Here is a 27,259-nt window from a genome sequence, read left to right on the forward strand (position 1 = left end):
AACTCTATGGCCATTCATTCTCAGGCAATGAGTCAAGGTGAAAAATGTAAGGTTTATTTTGTGCTTGGTGTCTTGATTTGAAATATTCAGAATACGGACTTTCTCAGAGATGGAAGCTGGTTTAAAATGTTATGCCAACCATCCTTAAAGCCATTTCAGTAGATTCTGTACCCTGGCATTTGTGTTAGAAATAATTGCATGCAAATGTAGTTTAACATCTGTACTATGTCTCTTAATCCTAACCAGGCATTTTCCATTAGATGTAGTCTGAAAATCACATGAAGAAAAATATATCATCTGTGAAATTATATTCTGAATGCCCCAAATAACAAAGAAAGGAGCAATATCAGTTTAAATCTAGTACAAAGCTTTCCTTTTTCCCTGAACCCCAACTTCAAAAATATTCAATTCACTTCCATTAGTGCTGTGATATAAAATTGAACTGAAATTTTCTGTTTTATTTTTAATTTTTAATTTTTTAGTTTACCCCAAGACTTTCTAGGAAATGAAAATATACTATGTCAAATTGAGTTATTTTCTTGGTAATAAAATTTAAGTTAGTTTATTTTTGAATCTTTATGGTGATTCAATTCAGAGAAGCTGAAGTTTAACTCTTTTCTGTTCATGCAAGCAGAATTTTGCACACTGGATTTTGATATAGAATTTAACTCTTTTCTATTCATGCAAGCAGAATTTTGCACACTGGATTTTGATATAGAACTGACTGTATAATTCACTAGTGCACATAAAAAATGGTAAAAATATATATATATATATATATATTAGGGAATAAAGGACCTGTAAAATCATAAGAAAGTAGCTTCCTGGATGGAGGGGCATTTGGAGGTCATGGACTAAAAAGTTATTGCTTGCCATTCTAAGGATTTAAAGGAATATCTGGTGCCATTCTGTATTGGTCACAGTTATTTCTTCAGGATTAGAGTAATAGGACTCCATATATCTCATGAATGATTTACATGCATTTGAGCCTTTATTTAGTCCTCCAAGAGAAAAAGCAGGTGTTATACACATTTAATGATAAGAAATTTGAATCATATAAAGACCACTTTGTTTTACATCCGGTTCTTTGGTCATCTGGCTTCTGCTTTTTTCTCTCTATCCTCATCCCGGGAAACTTCTCTTCCCTTAGCATTCTTTTCTCTGATACTGTTGGACTGTTTATGGTTCTCTGAATATATCAGGGGGTCATGATTTTCAAGCCTTCTTAAGAACACTTCTGCCCCCCTCCACTCCATTTATATATCTAATGCCCATTCATTATGACCTTATCTAGAAAACCTTTTCTATCTCCCAATAGCCATTTAAGTACCCCTCCCGTCTGCTCCTTCAGCACCCTCTACATACATGTGCCATAGCTCTTATGATGGGGCTGATCACTAGTAGTGTGTCTTCTCCCCTTCTCTGTAAAATCCTTGGGTTAGATCTCCTACTTAACATAGTCACTGTTTTGTGGTCATCCTGTAGAAGATGGACCCCTATGCCAAATTTGGTTTGTATAGCAAGGTTGATGACACCCCACAGAACACCAAGATAATTTTAAAGAAAATTTATTACTCATATTTCCAGGTAGCTTGGAAAGGCAGGGAAAGTGAGTTGGACCTGTATAGTGACTAAGGTTATGGTGTGTAGGGTCACTGGGGAAAGCTTCTGTGTGCATGCTTGTGGACTTTCTTATTAGCTTGTTCAGCTGTGCGGCCAAAGGGGAAAGGGATGGTGAGGCTTAAAAACAATTCAGTGGTCAGGTGCACAGGTGGTTCAGTGGTAGAATGCTCCCCTTGCATGCGGGAGACCCAGGTTCGATTCCCGGACCATGTACCACCCCACCCCCCCCCCACCCAAATATGAGAATTCAGTGGTCCAACTCAAAAATAGAGTCAAACTCTTTATTATAATTGACCTAAAGTAGGTATTCATTAAATCTTTGTTGAATGAAATAGTGCCTGAACTGCATAGTTAATCCTTAGCCTTCATACTATCACCAGATATATTTTAAGCACCTTCATGTCATGTATTATGGTTTCTACACTTTCCATTGCTCTGGGCTTTTTTATCTCCTTTCATAGGAAGTTATATGACCACAACCTATTTCTCACTTTTACTTATCTCATCTCACCCCCTCAAGGTGAAAAGAGAAATCTGTGCTTTCTTTTGAGACTATAAAATTAAAAAGAAGAACTGAAGGTGAAGGACTATTATTCTCATGTGAGCATAAGCTATTTCTACCTAGTTTCAGTATACCTAGGAAAAAATGCTATATATAGAATACATTAATTTTTCTGTTAAGGAGTTATTATATATATTTTACATTTTGTATTCCATTCTCCAGATGTTCATGAGAAATTCAGCTTTAAAATTTAAAAACCCAAAAGAGTTTAGAATCCTCTCTTGGACAAAGCAAAAAAGCCAGCCTACAAGCAAGCACAGATACAATATCCCACCAGTACTTGGCAGGCAATTCTCACGCTAGAAGTGTCTGTTGACTACTGCCTTTTTCTCCCTCTTAAATAAAATAACATCACTTGTAGGAGCAATATGGGCTTCTTTTGTTTTTCAGTGACTTTAGGCTCAATGAGGATACTTGATTAATTTCCCTGGAAAGTCAAGTTGTTTAGGGAGTCAAAGAACACATGTAGGTCTTACTGTCCTCACAGAGAGCAGCCAGGTTTGTGCCCTGCCCTTTATTTTAACCTTATCTGTGGAGACAGACTAGCTGTGTGGGTGACAGGTGTCCATAACTTTTCTCTTCTTGACTCCCCTTCTGAGATCTCTAACAAGTGTGCCAATTAGTGCTGCTTATGATGGTAGTTTTCTGAGGTGAAAAAAAGGGGATTAACCAAAAACAGGGTGAAAAATCATAAATTCACATCTGACTTTGATAACTCTTACATGCTGCACTCTTTATTAATTCCTCTGTACCTTTTAACTATGTATTGGAGATTGGATCTTATTTTAGGAATGTCAGTGGATTTAGTTAATGAATATTAAGTACTATAAAATTTCAAATCACCCAAAATACCGATGGTGTCTGGATTTAGAGATAATACCCCCTATAAACTTTTATTGTTAATATATATCTAGCCTTTCTTTTTCATAAAGAAATTAATTTCTTTTCATAAATTTGGAATCTGTTGAACAGAAAAAAATGAATCAGTATATAATCTTAAATTATAACAAATAAAAGATGTGAATGCCCATTAATAATCAATACATTAATAATCTCTGCCCATATTTGTATTTTTACTAACCTAATGTTTATTTTGCCATCTTTATATCAAATTGTCCTTTGTAGAATGTAGCCTGATCATACAAACTGACCTTTTAAGGACGGAAGGAATATGTATTTATAAAGCTGAAATTATAGTGGCAATTTGTGATTACTTCATTATTTGCAAATAATGAAAAACAAGGCAAAATCATGAGTTTCAGTGTTTCTTTGGTCTGTTCCTTAAAAATGGACTGTAATCTAAAACTTGCTCCAAATCATATTTTAAAAGGTATCGAAGCATAATCACTATTTTTGGCAGTGAGATCATTAATTGAAACATTTTAATGTAATATCTTTGGTATATAGCTTTGGTTTTGAGTTACAGTAAGAGACAAAAAGGAGGCATCTATTCTTAGACTATAAAGTTGCTCATGGAATACAAGGAGAAGCTCAGGAAAAATCTGGTCTCCGAAAGGGGAGCAGGAAATGATAGGTAGGTCCCTTGGGTCCCAGCCTTTGGGTTGGATGAACTCTTCTTATTCACAGTATGAATATCACATACTTCAAAAATGAAGTTCCTGAGAAAGGCAGTCTGATTCTTCTAGCTTGTGTCACGTACACACCCTAGAGCTACCCCTGCCAATTTGCAGGGGGCGGGGGTTCCAAGGAAAATACTGATGCTGTTACCAAAGAAGGGAGTTGATGCTGGGGAGGCAAAATCAACTGATTTCCTCTATCATAAACTTGAGTTGGTTTTCTACAAGACTGTAGCCTAGTCTTGACATCAGTTTTTGTCTCAGAGAATTCCACTTTTAGGCACCAAGGAAATGCAAGACTATGGAGAACTATAGGAAAATAGCACCAAGTAACAAATTTGTACATGGTAATTCACTGACTTTTACAGTTAAGCCTCAATTTATGTATTTTAGTCAGAATATATATGTTTGTATGTAAATAATAAGAGATTTATTATAGGATTTGCCTCACGTGATGGTGGGGATTTTTAAGTGTGTATTCCAAAGAGCAGGTCACATTCATTCATTGATGAAGGTTTCAGTGAATTCCCCAGGAGATGCTGTCTAGCTGAAATAGAGATAGAAACTCTTCTTTCTGAGTGTTGAAATCATCAGTTCTTCCTTTAAGGCCTTCAACTGAGTTCCTTGATTGTCGATGTAATCTGCTATAGATGCAACCAACTGACTATTTTAAATTCATGAAATACCTTTAAAGTGTCAATCAGGCCAGTGCTTATTTGACCAAGTAACTGGATACCATAACTAGCCAAGTTAACTCAGGAACTTAACCATCACACCATGCAATGTATATGTTTCTAAAGTTCTATAAAAAATTAAATTTATTCTTAATTAGCTTGCTTTCTACTTAAATAAACAAAACCTTAATTACATTTTTAATTTTAATAATTTTTCTATAAAGGAAATAGTAAGCTCTAATTTAATTTTAATTTGGATTCTCATGTTGAGTTTATTACTTATGAATGTATCAATTTGTCACATGTTTACCCAGTAAAAGAAAATAAATTGTTTGAAATATGCATTGATCAGTGAAAAATGCAAGCATAAAATCTATAAACTTTCATAAATCAATTCCTTCAACAACATTCTCCATGATTTCGTACCATTTAATAGAAAATCACTTTGCTTTAAAAGAAAATCACCTTGAATGATTCTAGCTAAGAAATCCTCATTTAGTTCATAGGCCCTATTCTCCTTGGTTATTCCCTTTCCCCTCTCACAATCCCACCCACTCTCCACACACATACCAGTACCACATCTATTCGCTAGGTTTCTCCCTGATCTAGATAAATCCCTTGATTGATGAGGAACTTTAAGAAACTCCCACTGTTCTGTATTGTCCTCTCTGAACCTGCTATAGCACTTGTTCTTCTTTTCCCCAAACTTTGGTTTTCTTTACTCCTCCTACCAAACCAGCTCCTGAATATTGAAAATCACAGTATCAGGCAGATTTGAGTCTCTGACTTCAGCTTAGTCTTGGGTGACATTTAACACTTGCTTCATTGATCCCTAAACACTTCACTCTCCCTTTTCCTACACCAACTTTCTAGCCTTCACTTTACCCTCAGAACTCTACCTCATATCTGTCCCCATTATTCTCAGTAACTTTGCCTCCTACTTCAGAGGGAAAATTTGGAGGCTACCAGGCAAGAATTCCCTGTGCCTCTCACATGTCTACTCCCAAAACAAAGTTATATTGACGCATCTATTTATGACCATTTGTCTCACAGTCACATCTTCTTTCCAATACCAATTTCTTTCTGCAAATGAAAGAAAGTGACTGTGCCCACTTCCTTCTCCTGTCACCTGCTCATTTGCTCTCATGTATCATCAAAGTTGTCCCCTTTTTTGCAGCATTTCCCATTTTTTAAAGTAAAAACAAATGAAATAAAAATATAATCTAATTTGAATTTTTGTTTTATACCAAGTAATCCGTAAACCCTTCCTTTCCTTAATCACCAAACTTCTGGAAAGAATTCTTTTCACTTTGTTGGGGATTGAATCATGTCCCCCACAAAAGGCATATTCTGTTTCCATCAGTGTGAACCCATTTAGACCTCTGAAGACGTCATTGGTTAAGGTGTGCCCAGATTGAATGGGTGTGGCCTTAATGCCATATAGCTGAAATCTTTATAAGCAAATGAAATTGGACACCGAAAACAAGAGCCACATACAGACACTAAAAGCCAGAAGGAAAAGGAGGGATATTGCCATGTAACAGAAAAGCTGAGGAACCCCAAACTATTGGCCAGCCAGAATATCCTAACCCAGGAAGAAGCAAACCTTCTAGACTCTGAAATTGTGAGCTAATAAGTTCCTGCTATTAAGCCAACCCATTGTATGATACTTGGTTTAGCAACCAGGAAACTAAAACACACTTCAGCTTTCATTCCCTCTTAACCACATTTTGGTTCTGTTTCTGTCACTACTACCCTTCTGAAAGTGTTCTATTAAATATCAGTGACTAACTCAGAAATTTGTATTCAATCTTCATCCTCTTGGACCCTGTCATAACATTTGTGGTTTGAGACCACTTCTTTGACCATTCCTCTGCCTTTGATGACTTTTTCTTGTCCTCTGTCCATGGCTTTTTCCATTTAACTTTTGTATCATTGGTGCTAAACCCTGGCTGCACATTATCATTACCTGGGATGCTTACATTAAAAAAAAAAAAAAAACACCCCAGCCTGACTAAACCAGAAACTTTGGGAAATGGTGCCAGCATCGGTATGTGTTTAAGCTCCCCAGGTGATCTGAGACAGTTCAGGGTGAGTTAACTGCTCTATGCATGACCTATCCACTCTCTGTGTGGTCACCATAAAAGGTGGTAATGCTCAGGTGTCTACATATCTCCTGAGCTTAAGCCCTGTACACTCAAAAGTTTGCTCTAAACATCTAACTGGATATCCTGCATTACCCTAATAGAATGATTGACTATTTCCAAATGAAGCAAATTCTCATCTATGTTTTAAAAATTTTTCCTTGAATCCTCTTTTCCTGCTAGCAATATCACAGTTTTACTCCTAGCATCCCTTTATCTTTCAATCTCTCACTCGGTCACTGAGGTAGTCTTCAAATTCGCTTAAGTTAGCCTTCTCTCCAATTAAGTATCCTTTGCTCATTCTCACTGCAACTGCTTTGGTCCTTGCCAGAGGACCTGGTGACCTGTTGGGGATCTTAGTTTGCCAGCCATCATGCTTTCATAATTCTAGTCTCAACTCATACCTTCATGCTTTCCTCTGGGTCATTTATTAAAAAAAAAAAAAAAAAAAAAATCTGATTTCAGTGTCTCATTTCTTTAAAAAAATCTGCTAATAGCCCTTTATCTTCAGATGCAATAGAAATTCCCTCTGTCTGGTGCTCAGAAATGTTATAGTCCCAGCCTTCCCAGATGTATCATCTCTCATCAGTTTTCCCTATCTACGACACATTCCCTTATTTCCAAAATTATCACAATCCTAAATCTTTGGGATTCTCCCTCTTTTCTTGCCTACCTCTTTCAAGTAATAGATTCATAGTCTTTCAAACTATGCTTTTTACTTTCAACACCAGTTCTCTGTAATGCATGTTCTGTTAACCAGGGATCCCTAATAATATTCAGAAGATCTGTAAACTTGAATGTGGGGGGAGGGGCCTCGTTTTCACTAAATTCTAATTGAAATTCAACATTTCCTTCTGTTATAAACATAAGTAACAAAACAAAGTAGAATTAGCAGTGTCGTGACATTGCCATCAATAAAAATTACAGATATTTCATATAATATTATAGTTAGAAAAATATCTAGAAGTATTTTATGGTAATACTCCAAAATTACAGTGGTTATTAGACCCACTATTTTTTTTAACTTTTTTTTATTGTCTAGTATAACATATATACAAAGTAAAGAAAGAAAAAAGTAATATAGTTTTTAATCACTCTTCAACAAGGAGTTACAGGACAGATCCCAGAATTTGTCATGGAGTACCATACTGTCATCTCAGATTTTTCCTTCTAGCTACTCCAGAACATAGGTGGCTAGAAGGAATAAATATATTTTTTATTATCACAATCAACTTTTTGTGAAAAATAACATATATACAAAAAAGCAATAAATTTCAAAGCACAACACAACAGCTAGTTGTAGAACAGATTTTGGTATGAGTTGCAATTCCACAATTTTAGATTTTTACTTCTAGCTGCTCTCAGATACTGGAGACTAAAAGAAATATCAATATAATGATTTGGCAGGTCATACTCATTTGTTAAACCCTACCTTCTCTATGTAACTCCACCATCACCTTTGATCTTTCTCCTACTCTATAGGGGTATTTGGGCTATGCCCGTTATAACTTAGACCCACTATTTTATCTTATTTAAACACATCTATTAATATATCATACACAACTTTCTTTAATATTTTGAAAACTTTTCTATGTTGCTGATTTCCTCCTATTTATATGTATTTTCTTTTATGCAATTAAATTTATTTTTGAGAAGATGAACCCAGACTCCACCAGATTGCCAGAGAGATTCAGAATACAAAAAAATGTTAAGAACCCCTGCAAATGGCACTTTGTTATATCCTAGTTCACAAAGCTATTTTTCCCACTTGATTCTGGAAGCAGAGACAATTTTCATTCATATTCACATCCACATGACTAATAAAGTTCATAGCACACAGTAGGTACTCAATAGATGTTGACCGACTAAACAATAGATTAAAAGAATGAAAAATGATGTCAAACAAGACTCCTGAACAAGTAAGGCAGCATTTCTCAAAATGTGCCACAGATACTTTAAATTAAAACTGCTAGGATGCTTGTTAAAAATGGCCTCTATCCCAGATCTTTGAATCTGAATCTCTAGGAATGTGACCTTGGATCTGCAGTTATAACAAGCTTCTCCAGAGATTCTTTTACACACCAAAGTTTGAGAACCTGTGCAGTAAAGCATATGATATGTAGAGGCCTTAAAACAATAAATAGAAGCATTTTGCAAATCATTTCATCTCCAGGGCTTTATTTTACTTCTGGGTTAAATGATTTTTTTTTTAATGGCTGTACCATGTTCTCCTCAATTTCATACAGATTAGGAGTCTGTCTGTGGCAGCTGTAGGAAGTAAGGCAGGACTGACTGCTTCTTTAGGAATGTGTTCATACTGGTTTAGTCCTCTGCAGTGCATGGTCCCTATTTCTCACTGACTAACTCCAAACAATGCACCAACTACTCTGATACACTTGTCTTATGGAATACTCAAAATATTTTACAGCCATCAATTCTCTTTTCTCCGCCTCCTTTGCCAAGGTAGGCACTATTAAATCTATTATTTTTTTTTAGAGATGAGCTTGGGAAGAATAAAGTAGCTTAAATCTGTAAAGCCAACACATATCATCCTGATATAACCTGATGGCAGTACTGTCCTTAGGGCAATTTCCACTAAGTTTATGAAAGATCAAAAATAGCCAACCAGACCAACAACAAAACATTTGCAGTGGGAAAAAGCCAATCTTTTAACTTTGATTATTGTTGTAAATTTTGTTTTGATTTGTTTTATGCCATGTCACGAGTGTCCACCCATCTTGATTTGCTAAAATCTTTTTTATTTTTTGGTAAAATATTTTAAAATAAAGTGTGACCACGATTCCATTCTGATGTCATTTTACCCAAATAATGTAAAACACTTAATGTTTTCAGCATGTTAAAGAAAAAATTCGAGGAACCCCTTCATCTAAGCTCAAGAGATAAAGCAATTACAAATAAATAAATTAATATTTAATATATAATTATAAATTATAAGTAAACCAATTAGATAAATTATAATAAAGCATTTTGATTGATTAAGAAATATCAACAGATAATACTTTACCTATTTTTCTATGAAAAATATACCTTCATCAACTTTACAAATTATTTGTATCTTAGAAGTCACTTCACCTTGTCACTGAATGCAGACACACCCATGTTTACTTCTCAATTTGCTGTGCCTGGTTTCTAAAGAGAAAAACATTTTTTTGTTCATGTGGAAATGGCTTCATCTGTATCATAAAGAATATTGGTAGATGCAGATACTAAGTCTTGGGAATGTTTGCCTCCACTACAGTATATAATGGTGTTTCATACATAGTAGGAGTGTAATACTTATCTGAACAAAATTGAGGACTTATCTGAAGCAATAATGATAACTAATTAATATTACATACATAGCTAATAAATATTAGATCTATGGGTGCTAGAACTGTGCTAAGTACTTAAAGGACTCGATAACTCTATGAGGTGTTACTTATCACCCCCTTTCTAGAGAGAGAGAGAGACCTTGAAGTTCTGTACAAGTTGTTCAGTAAGCATTGAGCTGGGATCTGAATCCAGGCAGATTGTCTCCAAAACCAAAAGTATTCTTATTTTTAACTTGAAATGACTTACTCTTTATTGTTTTAACAGAAAATTGCAATAATCCATATTTAACTGAAAAATAGATTCTTTCTGAAAGTAATACTGAGAGCCTGTATGAGTACATTGCCCTGGCCTTTTCACTGTTCAAAGGTTCTTCGGTGCTTATTTGAAACAGATGCAAACACTTACTATATCCATTCACATTGTGTTTCCCTGTGATTTGCTGGAATATGTCAGGCTGCCTCCAGGAGACCTATTTCTAAGTGACTGTCTGATTTCATTCGCCTTGCTACTCCTTTACAGACCTGCAGCTTCATGGGTCTGTTAACGCGTGATTGGTCAGAGGTTATTTGCATCTGTTGCCAACATTCTGTCTTTTTTGGTTCTTGGAAACCTCTTGGGCACCCACAAGAAGAAGCTGGGTGGGTTTTTCAAAGCACAGTTTCTTCAACCAAACTTTTGGCAAGTCATGATGACAGACTAATGGTAGTGCAAAGTTTATTCTCACATACTTTTAACTCTAGGAATTATTAATTGGGAGTTATTTAAAAGCATTTGCCTTTCAAATAGTTTGCTTTTCTTCCAAGTTATTGTTCTTCAGTAAACTTGAGATTAAGTTGACTTTTTCTCCCTTCACAAACTTTGCTTTTTGACTAGTTTTGGTTGCTTTTCCAACTCTTGAGTGCTTAAACTGTATACATATTTAAATAATTTTGCATAGAAAGGGGCAGGGGTAGGAAAAAGTCACTGTGAGTGCTCAGCAGGGGGCAGTCCCGTGGCTCTTGCCCTCAAGGATAGATTAATGACAGTATCATTTTAATGTGGTTTCCTTTCCATCTTTTTAACAGAAATGATTTAGTACAGTCAGAAAAAGAGGATTTTGTTAATCAAAGATTCTGGGTACTAAAAATATGACATATCATGGATTTTAGAGAATTATGAAATAATGAATATATACTTCATTCCAAACAAAACTTGTCATAATATCTTCTTTAATGACCAAAAGTATTTGAGAATCTTGCCTTAAATTAAGGTTACCTCAGTGTTTATTGGTTAAAATCACACTTGGAAAATGTTTGAGAAATGAATTACAGAAAATATTTTGGATTATACTTAGATTTACTGAAATTTAATTGTAACATTCCCTTTTACAGTGCAACCTCAAGTTAATTCCATTCTGATACAACAAACTATAGAAGAAATTTAGCAAAAATCTGCCTTATAATGAGATCTTTTTGATATTTTTGGCAATTATATCCCTTAAATGGTGTCTTTGTTTGCCAGGTTTCTGTGACAAATACCACGCAAGAGGTTGGTCTAAACAATGGGAGTTCATTGTCTCAGGGTTTCAGAAATCCAAATTAAGGCTCTGCTTTCTCTCCAAGTTGGTAGGATTCTGTTGCTGACTTGCAGCAATCCTTGGGGTTCCTTGGCTTGCGTCCCTGCCTCCTGTCCCACGGCTGTCTCTCTCTTTGTGTTTCCTCTTCCAGTGTCTGCTGACTTCTGGCTTCTTCTTACATGGACTTCTCTGACTCTGGCTTCCAGGTTCTTCCTTTTATAAGGCCTCTAGTGATATGGTTTAAAACCCAACTCTGATATTATTGGCCACTTCTTAACTAAAAATATCTTCAACAGGTCCTATTTAAATGGGTTCACATCCACAGGGACTTGGATTGAGATTAAGGGTATATATTTTTGGGGGGTACATAATTTAGTCTTCCACAAATGGTAATTACACTCTTTTTTTTCTACAGCATCTTTTGTATATTTTATCTCTGTACTTGTTCATTTTCTTGAAATTTCCTGCTCATATGTAACTCTCCCCACAGTACTGAGACATACTCTTCTCTGAATTGTGCCTTCTGACTCTGTGATTGGGTTAGCAAATCTTCTGCATCCAGTATGTTTTGTTAATATTGGAGACACGAATCATAGCATTTAATTTTGGCAATCTTGAATGAGTTTAAGATGACACCATGTAGTTACAGAATTTAATTTTTATTATTAAACATGGTTGGTTTCAAGGCAGCTTTGGAATTCCTGTGACATGCATTTTTGGTTTTGTGTAGATGAATGTCTATCTGAGAGATTTTGTTCATCTGTTTCATTGTTATGTGTTTTATGGAGTATCATTTCTTTTTAGGAAGCTTATGACCTTGTTAAATAGCCGTCCAAAAATCATGTGGCTTGTTTTGATTTTAACCAAAGTTACAGCTGCCTAGCTGTAAAGCAGTCAGTTTCTCTTATTATGACTAGTTCTTCAACTTGTACTGTTTTAAATTGCCTGCAATTAGCATATTTCAACCTTATTTTTAGGTTTAAATTGCAGTGTGAGAGTGTACTCTCCTCTTAGCTAATTAGTGCTATCAAGGAACAGTAGGTTACCTCATTAGTACCATGTGCATTTAATTAAAGAAGAGAAAATTGGAGTTAACCTCATAGTTAATATTTTCACAGAGTGCTACAATGCCAACACCTTCAATTGGAGTCACACCCCTGTGTATCTAATTATGCACTGGTGCCAAATAAGGTTAGCAAGGGTACTACAAGGCTGTTGACAAAATAATTTAGATGAAAATGTGTTTGTTGGATCCTGACAGTAAAATATAATTTGAACATTTTCCTCCCAATCCTCATCTGCCAGCAGTATCAGGTGACATATGTCTTTATAGGAAACAGAAGCAAAGGAATATTTTGGAAGACATTTTTGCTTTTTGAAATAGTGATGCTCTTATCTTGAAGAAAATGACATATAGCCATGCAAAGCATATACAATCCATTTCTTAAACAGAGCCCCTGAACTTCAGAGATGTATTTGAAAAGAATTATTTATAAGATGTAATATTTACATGCATCAAACCACTACAAATACTCCCTGACACCCTTACCACATCCCTCCTTGCCTTTCTTCCTTTCTGGTATAGTTATAATTTCCCCTGTGTATCTTGTGAATTGGGATCATCCTTTCATATCATACATGAAGTCTAAGGATGCCTTGTCACATGGTCTGTTCAAATGCAGTGTAATCCTTTTGCCCTTCAGACAAAATCTTTGAAATGTCTAATGCTACTTAAGTAAAAAAATGACATTCCATGTCATTTATCAATAAATAATCACTTTGCTTTTACAGGTAAAGCTGTAAACTATACATTTGAGTGTATAGAGTTGTTTTTAATGCAGGATTAGAGATTATGGAGCATGGCTCTATAGTCCTAAATAAATCTTCATGCCAATATTATGCTCAGGCAGTTAGAGATTCTTGTATGTTCTCACATTTCAGGACAAGATAGGATTTATATTCACTTCTAACGGTCATAATTGACTATGATTCAGCATTTAACTGACTTAACAAATAAAGATGAAGTTTTAAAGACAAACACCACCTCATACAATAAAGTTGTAGTGCCATCTAAATCTGTAGGAGTATTTATGGACATTGGCCATAATTTTATCTCTAGAAATGGGAAATGAGTTTCCGAAGGGAGGATCATGATAGATAATCAGTGAACTTTTAGTTATTAGTGAATACACTATGACTCAAATATGCAACTTTGAATCTGTAAAACTATTCCTATTTTTTTTCCTTTAAACTATACTGGTATTGGCAGTGAGACAAAGAAGGAATAGTTGATGTTGATGTACCAAGGTAATAATCCCAAAAAACGAACTTAAAAAAAAATGATAATGTACGGTATTACCCTAAGCCTTCAACTTCTGATTCTCTTTGTTTAATCTAGGAATTGCTTCCAGAAACAAAATTATGTGTCTGTGGCCTCTCATCTGGTGATGGGCATCCTCACAACACTTTTGCAGTAAGTTACACTGAGCAACTAGAAATTCACCTACTAAGCACAAGGCCGCGGACCCAATCCCACTAAATAGATTGCCTGTGATATTCTATCAGCAGCTCCCTTCCTTTGGTGCAGATTATCAAGAGAGGACTAATGTTAAGATTCAGATGTGATTCGTTACAGTTCTCTTACTTCTTATAGTCTCATTTCAATTATGTTTTATCAAGTAGATAGTTCAGTGTTTCCGTGAGCTGAAGGCTTTTAAGTTTACTGTAAATATATAAAGGCATATGGCTGTTCGATCATTACATTTTTCTTGAACTTTTTAAAGTATCACTTGATGAGATATTGAAAATATGAAGAAGATAAATGGAGGCTACGGATTGATTCAATGCAGTATTTTAGGGAAAAGTTGCCATTCCATGTTCTGCAAGTTGCCATGTAAATGCGCCATGGCCTTTTAAACATATTCTGTCACTAAAGTGTAATGTGTCTCCTTAGAGATTATAATATGCAATGAAAATTGCTTTCCTGCCCCAACTCACACACCAGTTAGCCTTGGAAATGAATAGTATTCCTGCAGTGGCCATTCAAGAAGAGTAATTTTGTGTATCTTTTTAGCATGGATTCTATCTGTAGATTATGAAAAATCATGTAATTTCATATGCAGACTAATTTTGATTGTTTCCTTAAATAATTGATGTACTTAGACTCCATGGGATACAGTATCCTTAAATTGACTTACTCAAAAAAAATAATAATAATAATTTTATGATACTTTTAAGACTCTTAAAAACAAATAATCAGCATCTTCCTGAATGAAGACTCATCTAATTCCAAGGCTTGGTAAAAATACAAAAAATAGCTCTTTCAATAAAAATGATGTCAAATTAATATAGAATGCTAGTCTTTGTGGCAGATATGAAATGTTTAAAAATGTTAGTTACAAACCGTAAATAAACTCAGAACTGGAAGAAAGCAATACTATGTGTTGTTTTATGGAAATAATTAATGCACAGTATTGGTAATTATGTATGTAATATCAGATTTCATGATGATCTCAAATTATCTGGTTTGGAGTTTCAGTCATTTTAATCCTAAGGTGTTGGGCCCTCCTGAACTTTCCTTCTAATGACAACATTTAAAAAAAAATAGCAAAAATTAAAAATAGAGTGGAGGGGGTTTTGTTTTAAAACTGGGGTGATAGTTTTTTCTGAATTAATATTAATTATATTTATGTGAAAGACTAAAATAATCTTAATTTCTGACTGTTCTCTGCATATTTTAAAGGAAGATACATTTAAGTTACATTTCAAAAGCAATTTTACACTTTAACATAATAAAGAAGAAACATCCGAAAATATACTTTAAAAAAATAGTGTGGGGCAGGCTATGGTGGCTCAGCAGGCAGAGTTCTCACCTGCCATGCCAGAGGCCCAGGTTCGATTCTCAGTGCCTGCCCATGCAAAATAATAATAATAATAATAATAATAATAATAATAATAATAATAATAATAATAGTGCATCCTAAATGGGACCATGTTCCTAATTGGTACTGATTTTTTCTAAAAGAATCACAATAGAAAACTTGTTTTCATTAGACTGAAGAGTGAGTTGCTTATCTACTATTAGTGTTTGATGTTTATCTAAAACTGCTTCTACCATTTAAAAAAAATCATACTTTATACTAGTGATGTGAAAAAGAAACCTATAGCATTAGTTCTTTATATTGTCACTGATTTGTTTTCAGAGAATGACACACAAAGAAATTAGGTGACTCACCAGAAGCCATATAATTCCTCAATGGTCAAGTTTACTGTATAGATCAAGTTTGTGATCACCAATATATTGTTTTACCAAAGGAATGTCAAATTTTTCATGTCTGCCTTGAGTGCTGTGTTCAGTAGCTGTGTGAGGTTGTTTCATGTCTCTGGAGCTGCATCTAGTCTTTCAGACAGGGGTCGAGTACCAGGATCAGTGAATGAGGTCTGCCTTGAGAGGGGGTGGCGAGCGTGGAGAGCAGAGGTAGCATGGCAGTGCTTTTTGTACCAGATATTTTCCATCCCAACCTTTGTAGTTAAAACAGTCATGGAATGATTTTGTAAATGATATTTCTTGGCTTCACAACACAGGAGATATTATTTAAACAGTATTAAGCAGCTGCTTATTTTATTTTATTGATTGCATTAGATACTAACTTTACTCAAGCTAAAGTAGCTAGATAATACGATTTAAAATAAAGAGGAAAACTAACTAAAAATAATGCTATCTATTATCATAGCTGACAATTTCTATGGGATGGCCATAGTACTCTCTTATTATTCATTAAATTTTATGTGATAGTCTTTATTCTTTAATATATTTTTATTAGAGAACTTGTAGATTTAAAGAAAAATCATGCAGAAAATAGAGTTCCCATATATCCTCCCTCCACAGACACCATTTTCTCTATTTTTTTAAAATTTTTTTAAACCTAACAACATACAAGCATGAACATCCTTACGATATGATCATTCCGTTCTTGGTAGATAATCAATAACATACAGTATCATCGCATAGTTGTATGTTCATCACCATGATCACTTAGAACATCTGCATCAATTCAGAAAAAGAAATAAAAAGAAAAAAGAAAAAGCTCGATATACCATACCCCTTACACCTCCCTCTCATTGATTGCTAGTATTTCCATCTACCTAGTATATTTTAGCCTTTGTTTCCCCTATTTTTTTCCTATATTCCTTACCACTCCCTTTCATTGATCACTAGCATTTCAATCTACTAAATTTATTTTAACATTTGTTCCCTCTATTATTTATTTATTTTTAATTCATATGTTTTACTCATCTCTCCAATACCATAGATAAAAGAAGCATCAGACACAAGGTTTTCACAAGCACACCATCACATTGCGAAAGTTATATCATCATACAGTCATCTTCAAGAAACATGGCTACTGGAACACAGCTTTACAGTTTCAGACACTTCCCTTCAGCCTTTTCAATATACCTTAACTAAAAAGGTGATATCTATATAATGCATAAGAATAACCTCCAGGATAACCTCTTGACTCTGTTTGAAATCTCTCCACCATTGATACTTAATTTTGTCTCATTTCTCTCTTCTCCCTTTTGATCGAGAAGGTTTTCTCAATCTCTTGATGCTGAGTCACAGCTCATTCTAGGATTTCTGTTCCATGTTTCCAGGAAGGTTTACTCCCCTGTTAGACTGGTAGCTTTGTTACAATCGATGAAACAATATTATTGCAATTATACTATTAATTATCCATAGTTTACATTAGGTTCTCTGTGTGCAGTCCTTTTTTTTTTTTTTTGCATGGGCAGGGACCGGAAATCAAACCTGGGTCTCTGGCATGGCTGAGTCCCATTTTTTTTTCTTTAATTTTTATTCTAGTAGCATACATATGACCTAACATTTTCCGTTAACGACATTCACTGGTGTTAATTGCATTCACAATGTTGTGCTAGCATCGTCACCTAAACTTTTCTATCACCCCTAACAAACTCTGTACCAAGTATTAATTCACCATTGTCTACCCCTACTCCAGCCTGTGGTAACCTGTATTCTAGTTTCTGATTCTGAATTTGTTAATCTAGTTATTTCCTATCAGTGACATCATACAATATTTGTCCTTTCGTGCCTGGTTCATTTCACTCAGTATAATGTCTTCAAGGTTCATCCGTGTTCTAGCATGTATCAGAGCTTCTCCTTTATATGGCTGAATAATATTCCATTGTATATAGCTATCTCTTGGAGTTTATCCATTTCTTATCCATTTCTGTTCATGGACACTTGGGTTGCTTTCATCTGTCAGCAGTTGTGAATAATGCTATTGTGAACATTGGTGTGCAAATAGATGTTCAGGTCCCTGCTTTCAATTCTTTTGGGCATCTACATAGAAGTTGGATTGCCAGATCATATGGTAATACACTTAATTCTCTGATGAACCACCAAAGTGTTTTCCACGGCTGCTGCACCATTTTACATTCCCACCAACAGTGCACAAGTGCTCCTATTTCCCCATGTCCATTCCAACATTTGTTAATTTCTACTTTTTTTTAATTGTTGTTATTTAGTGGGTATGAAATGATAAAAAAAGCATCATTTTTTATTTGAATTTCCTTAGTGGCTAATTATGTTGAGCATCTTTTCATGTGCTTTTTTTGCCATTTGTATATCTTCTTTGGAGAGATATCTATTCAGAGCTTTTGACCATTTTTTAACTACGTTGTTTGACTTTTGGTTGTTGAGCTGTACAATTTCATTTCATATTCTGGATATTAAACCCCTATTGGATATGTAGTTTCCTAATGTTTTCTTGATTCTATATGTTATCTTTTTACTTTTATGATGAAATTCTTTGATGGACAAATGTTTGTAATTTCAATGAAATCATACTTCTATATTTTTATCTTATGTTGTTCGTGATTTTGGTGTAAAATCTAAAAAAAAAACATTGCCTAACACAAGGTCCTGAAGATGCTTCCTTATCTTTTCTTCTGGAGTTTTATAGTTTGGGTTCTTATGTTTAGGCAGTTCATCCAATTTTATTTAATTTTTATGTACAGTGTAAGTTAGGGGTACACCTTCGTTCTTTTGCAATTGAATATCCAGTTTTTCTAAGCGCTATGTACTGGATTTTTGAAATGCTCTTCTGAGTCTATGGTGATGATCATATGTTTTCTTGCCTTTATTCTGTTAATTGCTTTTATTCAATTAATTGCACTATTTGATTTTTTATATTGAACCACCTTTGCATAGTTGGTATAAATCCCACTTGATCGGCTGTATACTTCTTTTAATGTGCTGTTACATTAGGTTGCTGGTATTTTGTTGAGGAGTTTTGTATCCATATTCATAAGAGATATTGGTCTATAACTTTATTTTCTTATTGTATCTTTATCTGGCTTTGGAATGAGGGTGATGCTGGCCTCATAGAATCAGTTAGGAAGTATTCCCTCCTCTTCAATTTTTTGGAAGAGTTTGATCAGAATCAGTTTTAATTCTTGTAGTGTTTAGGAAGCTATCGAGTCCTGGGCTTTTCTCTATTGGGAGGTTTTTGATGACTGATTCAGTCTTAATACTAGTTACTGGTCTGCTGAGATCTTTTATTTCTTCTTGAGGCAGTGTAGGTAGTTTGTGTGCTTCTAGGAATTTGTTCATTTCACTTAGGTTATCTAGTTAGTTGTTGTACAGGTGTTCATATAATATCTTATTATAATCATTTTTATGTTCCCCTTCATTTCTGATTTGTGTTATTTCTGTCCTCTAACATTTTTTCTTTGTCAGATTAGCCAAAGGTTTCTTGATTTTATTGATCCTTTCAAAAAACCATTTTTTTGCTTTTGTTGATACTCTCTGTTGTCTTTTAAAAAATTCTCTACTTAATCTAACTCTAATTTGTTTTCTTTTTATTTCCTTCCTTCTGCTTACTTTGGGTTTAGTTTGGTCTTCTTTTTTATATCCTACAGTTGTGAGGTTAGGTCTCTAGTTTGAGATCTTTCTTCTTTTTTAATGTAAGCATTCAGAGCTATAAATTCGCCTTTCATCACAGCTTTTGCTGCACCCATAAGCTTTGCTACATTGTATTTTTCCTTTTCATTTGCCTCAGGGTGTTTCCTAATTTCCCTTGTTTTTCTTCTCTGACCCATTGATTGTTTAAATGTGTTGTTTAATTCCCACACTTTGTGAATTATTCAGTTTTCTCTCTGTTATTGATTTCTAGCTTCATTCCATTGTGGTCAGAGAAGACACATTTCTGATTTCAATATATATTTTTTTAATTTATTGAAACTTGCTTTGCAAGTGTTCCAGTTTGCTCACTGCCAGAATGCAATATACCAGAAATGGAATGACTTTTAAAAGGGGGAATTTAATAAGTTACGAGTTTACAGTTCTGAGGCTGAGAAAATGTCCTGATTAAAACAAGTCTATAGAAATGTCCAATCTAAGGCATCCAGGGAAGGATACCTTGGTTCAAGAAGGCCAATGAAGTTCAATGTTTCTCTCTCATCTGGAAGAGCACATGGCAAACATGGAGGCATCTGCTGGCTTTCTCATGGCTCTACAAAAGGAACTCTCTCCAAAATGTTTCCTCTTTTAAAGGATTCCAGTAAGCAACTCCATCTTCAATGGGTGGAGACACACCTCCATGGAAATCATCTAATCAAAAGTTACCACCCACTCTTGGGTGGGTCACATCTCCATGAAAACAATCGAAATGTTCCCACCCAGCAATATTGAATGAGAATTAAAGGCTATGGCTTTTCTGGGGTCCACCACAATTCAAACTGGCACAGCAAGCTAGCATGTGGTCTATCCTGGAGAATGATTCATGTGCGCTAGAGAAGAATGTGTATTCAGTGACTGTTTGGTGAAGAGTTCCATATGTATTTGTTAGGTTTAGTTTGTCTATAGTGTTGTTAAGTATTCTATTTCTTTATTGTCTTCTTCCTAGATGTCCTAATTGCCATTGAAAGTGGTGTATTGACCTCTCCTAATATTAATACAAAACAATTCATTTCTTTCTTCAAATTTGCCAATATTTACTGCATATATTTTTGGGCCCTGCCATTAAGTGAATATATATTTATAATTGTTATATGCTATTCTTGAATTGACCTCTTTATCAGTATATAGTGACTGTCTTTGTCCTTCATACCATTTTTTGACTTGAAGTCCATTCTATCTGATATTTAGGATAGCTACTCCAGCTCTTTTTTGGTTACTCTTTTTAAGGTATATATTTTTTCTATCCTTTCACTTTTAACCTACATGTGTCTTTGAATGTAATGATAGTCTCTTGTAAACAGTATATAATTATGCCACACTTTTAAAATCCATTCTAACAATTCTACTTTTTGACTGGAGAGTTTAATTCATTTATATTTAAAGTAACTACTGATAATGCAGGACTTTCTTCTACTATTAAGCTATTTGTCTCTTAAATCTTATACCTTTTATATGCTTCAGTTCTTCCATTAATTACTATTTCATATTTATATGAATTTTTGCATTGTATCATTTGAGTCCTTTCTTATTTCTTTCTGTATATATTTTTCATATATATTATTTGTGTACTGTGGGGATTAATTTAATATCTGAAATCTATAACTATAATAATTATGTTAGATTTGATACCAACTTAAATGCAATAGCATAACATATACACTGTTCCTATAGCCCTCCATCTCCCAACCTTTCTGTTGTAATTCTTACAAAGTTACATCTTACACATCTTATGTCCAAAATCATATATTTCTCATTATTTTTATGCATTTGTATTTTAGAACCTATAAAAGGTAAAAAGGGGAATTATATACCAAAAATACAATAACAGGGACCTTTGTAATTACCTGTATCATTATCTTTACCAGAGGTCTTTATTTATGCCCCTTGACCCACTGTTTAGTGTCCTTGTCTTTCAATCAGAAGAATTCCCTTTAGCTCTACTTGTAGGGCATGTCTACGGGTGACAAACCTTATCAACTTTTCTTTAAATATCTTAATCTCTCCCTCACTTTTAAAAGAGAGTCATGCCAAATATAAAAATTTTGGCTAGCAATTGTTTCCTTGTAGCTCTTTAAATATTTCTTCCCACTGCCATCTTGCCTCCGTGGTTTCTGATAAGAAATTGTCGCTTAATTTTATTGGCACTCCTTTGTACATAATGCATTGCTCTTCACTTGCCACTTTCAGAACTTTCTCCTTGTACTTGATATTTGACAGTTTGACTACTGTGTGTCTGGGAGTGGTTCTCCTCAAATTTATCTTATCTGAGGCTCTTTTTTGAATGTGCATATTCATGTCTTGCATTACATTTGGGAAGCTTTCTGCCATAATTTCTTCGAATATTCCTTCTGACCCTTTCTCTCTTTCTTCTTCTGGAACTCCAATAATGCATAACCTGGTACACTTAATGGAATTCCACAGGTCTCTTAGGTTTTGTTCTTGTTTTTCTTTCTTTTTTCATTTTCTTCCTCAGCCTAAATCATTTTACTTGTTTTATCTTTGAGCTCAGTTATTCTTTTTTCTGCCAGTTCCAATCTTTTATTGAAATCCTATAGGAATTTTTTGGATCAGTTACTGTGGTTTCCAACTCCAGTATTTATGTTTGTTTTTTTCTAAATTTGTCTCTTTATTTAGATTTTCATATTGTTCATTTATTGTTTTCCTGATAATCTTAATTCTTTCTCCATGTTTTCCTTTATCCCTCTGAGTATACTGAGAATCATTTAAAAAATATCTTTAGCCAACATATCCAAAGTCTGGTTCTTCATTGATGAATTCTGGATTTTTATCTTGTTACTCTGGATGTGTCATCATGTCCTGTTTCTTTTTCTTGTAATTTTTTTGGTCACACATTGCATATTTGATTATTTTAAAGTGTTAATTCTAGGACTTAATACTTAAACTTATATCGAGCATGTGATTTGACAAAGATTTTCTTGAGTTTCAGGATCTAACACAAATACCAAACCAATGACAAAAAAAAAAAAAGGAAAAAGCACAACTCACCCTTCATAGTATTCACAAACTGGCACTGCATTGGCTGGTACGCTCCTGCGGAGTTTTATCCCTCTTAAATCAAGAAGATCAGCTTGAAGTGAATGTGAAGTAGAGGATCTTCTCCATCATTTTTGAGTCTATGTCTTGTCTAGGGCTGGTGCTAGCTCATGGCCTTAGGAACTTGGGATTTAAAGGAATTCAAATGTTACCTCTACTACCTATGAAATAGACTTTCTCCCCCACCTGAATGCTCTGTCATGTGGCTTAAAGTAGACAATCCTTTGCCTCAGGCTACCTTGAGTTAATTGTTTCCTAAACTACCTTTTCTGTCTACATGCTGCTTTGTCTGCAGGGCAGGTTCTGGGAGGGTGAGCCAGAGCTGTGTTTCTGGTTCAGTCTTTCAGGCTGCCACCCAATAGATTTTTGCCAACATACAGGCACCCCAGAATATGTAAAGGGGTTACTCTCCTCCTTCAGTAACAGGAACCAGGAACCCACAATGCTAGCACAGGATGGCTTCACACAATGCTAGGAGTGGGTAGAAGAGGGACAGCAAGTGTGCCAGGAGCTTCTTATATTGTTCGTAAAGCTGCATTTTCTTGATTCAAAACTCACCCAGTTCCTGCAACTCTTTAACTCTTTTCTGGAGTTTTGAGAAAGATGGCTTGGCCTGTTTTTGCTAATTGTTCAAAGAATCTGTGGGGGAACAGCACTCTGGAGCTTCTTACACTGCCGTCTTAGTTGACCAGAAGCTTCGTTAAATTTTAAAAGTTCCAATATAATTGGTACTATAGTGTGTGGTACTATAGTGAATCTGGAGAACCATGGATTACTGATGGGCTAATAGGAATTAAGGAATAGAAAGGATAGATATGAATACTTAAAGTAGCCATATTCCTTTATCATTTATAAAAATTGTGATCATTATAATAGTTGTCAATTAATTCTTTAAGAGATCTATCTTACATAATGACATACCAATGGATTATTTTTATATCATACCTATTATTTTCATGGCTGGTCAACCTTCACAAAAATAAGTAAAAAATTTCAGGTGTATGTTCCAAATTAGCAGATTAAATTAATTTGCCCTCCCCACCTACTTCACTTAAATAAAAACCCTTAAAATTTGAGAAGATGCCTGAAATAATGTGCCAAAATTGCTGGCACAATAAAAGTCACTTACAATGATCAAATGTAGTTTAATATCCCAAATTATGCTAAAGAAATGAAAGTTTAAATATTGGTATAAAATAGATGTCAAAAGCTCTCTATCATACCATTCTCCTTCAGTTATTTTTTAAATCTAGTTACTAACAAAAGATGAAATGAAAATATATTTCAGAGGTATATTTTCTTGTGTTTCAGCTATAGCTAACCATCAGATATTAGCTATCCCTTGAATCTAGTACTTCTTTATTATCACATTGTTAAACACAAGTGATGATTTTGCATACCTGCTAATAAATTATATTTATTGTGCCTCTACCAACTCATTGCAATGTTGAACAGTAATTTTACCTACTGTTATCATTGTCTGTACCTGACAATTATAATATTTGAATTCTGTCTACCTCTTCTATTTAAACAAAATGTTCAGCCCATCTAATTTGTATATTCAATATTCTAAGAATAACAATATAATATCGTAATTATAACTTTGAATTTTATAGGAAAAAATAATTGAATTCTGGTTCTAGCAGATATTAAGCAAATGAGAGTAAGAGCCTTAGTGTGAAAGATTACTTTTCAATACTTGCTTTTCATGCTCATTTTTTTCAAATTGTATGTATCTGGGAAAATCTTCACTTTTATACCTTTCTTTCTAACTTGAGTACTATGTGGAACCTTTATTTTGCTGATATATCAAACAGCATTACAAGAGGCTAATTCCCAATCTTTGGCATCCTTATCACACATTAGTGACCTAGGTTGTCTCCTCAGTAACTCAAGTCCTATTCTCACCTCATCTGCCTGAATGGCTTCATTAACACCTGCCTGCAGACAATTGTAGTCTGGCCTACAGATTTTTATACCTAAATAGGCTTTACATAGAACTCTGCCAGCTCTTACTGCTAAGGCAATTATGTTGACTGTCTAGGGTCTTTGTCTCCTGTGTCCTAGTTTCATAGCCTCGTTCCTCTGGTCAAAGAGGTCTTTTTGTTGAATGAAATATGTTGGACCTATAATCTAAAAATGAGATTTGGCTGGCTTTGATACAACTGATGTATATCTTATTCAGATTAAATTACATTATCCATACTTGATTTTCCTCCCTACAGGTGTTTATTGAGATTACGTCGTTAGTTTCATTTTGATAGGGACTGTTCATTTGGCAATAAAAAGAAAAGTGGATAGTGATGATTTAATTTTTTTTCTCTGTACCCAGTCCATATCTCTCTTTAAACTTTACATAAACTCAACCTAGCACCAATTGATCCATTCCATGGGCTCTGGAATCAGCTGTCTGGGATTGAATATTGGACAAGTTACTTGACCTTTCTTAGCCTCAAGTTAACAATCTGTTTATTTGGTATGGTAATATTGCCTACCCAGCAGGGTGGAAATGGGGATTAAATTCAATAAACCCTGAAATATTTAGCATGATGATTGTGGCATAGTAAGTGTCCAATAAATATTGGAGTCAGTATCCATAGCAGCATCAGTATATTCTTGCATGGACTAAAGAGGAGATCACTTTCCTTTTTTTTCAAAGCAAATTTAGATGTCTATTTGTATTTACACTAAAAGAGGCATTGGCGATGTACCTTAGGTCATGGCTAAGACAGAAGGAGATGTTCCTGACTAAGAAGTATCTTTATATTCACTAGTCTAAGTTGAACACTGACTTATTCACTCACAAAAATCAGTGTTACACAAATGTTTTCTGATTTTTAAGTGAAATACAGCTAGGTGGACAAGACAGACCCTGCTTCAACCAACAATTCTGTCCTACCTGCAACCAAGGAGAATCGTGGCTAAAGAATGGTAGGAAAACTGGATGCCCCTCAATGGTCTAGAGCAATGAAGATGCAAATTCAGGAAATACACGTGGCAATGCCAGTATACCTCCAAGATTTTATTCCTTCAGTTATTGTAAATGTATTAGCAGAAACTAATCAGAAGTTTTAAAAAATTACTATTTATTAATATTATTGAGAGTTTTAATTAACGTGCTAGAGAATATCAGGATAATTTCTGGCAATTTTGTGGAGAGTTTTTCTTCAAAATCTTATAAAATATTGTAAGATTTAACTCATTGCTATTTAGTTGTGAAGTTGTATTAGTATAAACTTGAATTTATTTAGAGGCAGTATAAATTAGATTTGTTAGTTTACCGTGGTTGTTTTGAATATGTTTAGTTGCTGTTGCTCATCATAGTCTTGCTTTTATACTACATCCTTTAGTAGGAAATAAACCTTAAATAACCAAATATTTAAAACATTTATCTTACACCTGATTTTGTTAATGCTGTACAGATATAATGTAATGGCCGTGTCTAGGGTTCTTATTTAAAGCCTTCCAGATGCTTCATCTGAAATAAAATGAAGATTTTTGTTTTTAAGGCCTTGGCTGACATTCGTTTGCAACCTCTTGATTAATCTTGTTTCTTTACTAGTGTGATTCAAGATATTAATAATTATCTTTGCACCTCTCAGCTGGGATGTAGCTCCCTGGCTCAGTTCATTCATGACCTCTCCTGAGTGATTGCCTCTCACCTCCGATTTTATCACACTATTTGAGATTGCCATGAATTCTCTTGATGTTGATTCCAGGAAGGACCAGTAGTACAGCATTTTCTATGGAGAATCTGCTTTGAAATTTTAATGAATAATTTACTCCCCTTGATGATTCACCAAAGCATTAATATGGAAGAAATCAGGGACAGATGAAACGTTTATTTATTTAGTTATCTGGTTTTGTTGTTGTTAATATATTTTTCATCAAATAAATTGAGACTATGTATGTGGCAATAAAGTGAATTTATGGTGTCCATTAGGACAGACTATATTTTTCCTTTCACATTTTAAAGTTATTTGTAATAAGCTATTAGATATCTTGCTTGAACTTCTAACAATTCTCTCTATAGTTCTTGCATATTTCTAAACATCACTTAAGAAAATGTGTATTGCATTTTTATTATATGTGCTTAGTTCCCTTGTATATCTCCTAGATCATCTAATTTCAGCATAATAATAAGTGAAAGACAGAAAATAAATCAAGCCATTGTATAAATCTTCATGGGCAAGCATATACCCACACAAGCATACACATACATAGCTAAACGATCAATTATGTAAGGGAACATGTGTGCACTTTTACTGAAATGCATCTGCAACTCACTTTTCTTCCTCTTCTCTTTGAAATTAGTTTTTTACAATTGTTATTTGCATTAGCTAAACGAATTGTTTGTTTATGTACAGGATTAACACAATCGAATTTTTATTACAATTCCTGAATTTTTCTTCAAAAATGTTTCTAACTACATTTTTCATGTAATTTCAGTACATAGACTATTACATTAAGAAGCACATGACTCCCATTGACATTACAATGGAAACTGCATTCAGTATTTAAATCTCTGTCCAATAGATTTCAGAAAGTTTATCCCTATCACAATTCTGTTATGCTGTAATCCTGAAATGCATCATTCAACTTAGAGGAAATTCTACCTGTCTACTACCAATTAACATACTTCTCATCATACTAATAATATATTTGGTGCAAATAGAGTCACACTACTGTTAAGACAAACTAATAGAGTCTTATCCCAAGTTAAAAGATTCAAGATGGAGCTTTTGCCGTATTCAAC

At 34.3% G+C, this 27,259-nt stretch overlaps 1 protein-coding gene across 6 annotated transcripts in view; it reads left to right on the forward strand.

Moving 5' to 3' along the window:
• Window positions 1-27,259, forward strand: part of FOXP2 (forkhead box P2) — a 587,369-nt gene that overhangs the window by 452,381 nt on the left and 107,729 nt on the right. For 5 of the 6 annotated variants that reach the window (XM_077113417.1, XM_077113328.1, XM_077113481.1 and 2 more), the window contains one exon: window positions 13,867-13,941. The exons of the other annotated variant lie outside the window; for it this stretch is intronic. In XM_077113417.1, coding sequence (XP_076969532.1) covers window positions 13,867-13,941 — 75 coding nt within the window. The remainder of the gene's footprint in view (window positions 1-13,866; window positions 13,942-27,259) is intronic. 6 annotated transcript variants of the gene reach the window in all.

The sequence above is a fragment of the Tamandua tetradactyla genome, chromosome 1 (genome assembly GCF_023851605.1).
Source record: "Tamandua tetradactyla isolate mTamTet1 chromosome 1, mTamTet1.pri, whole genome shotgun sequence".
Taxonomy (NCBI): Eukaryota; Metazoa; Chordata; class Mammalia; order Pilosa; family Myrmecophagidae; genus Tamandua; species Tamandua tetradactyla.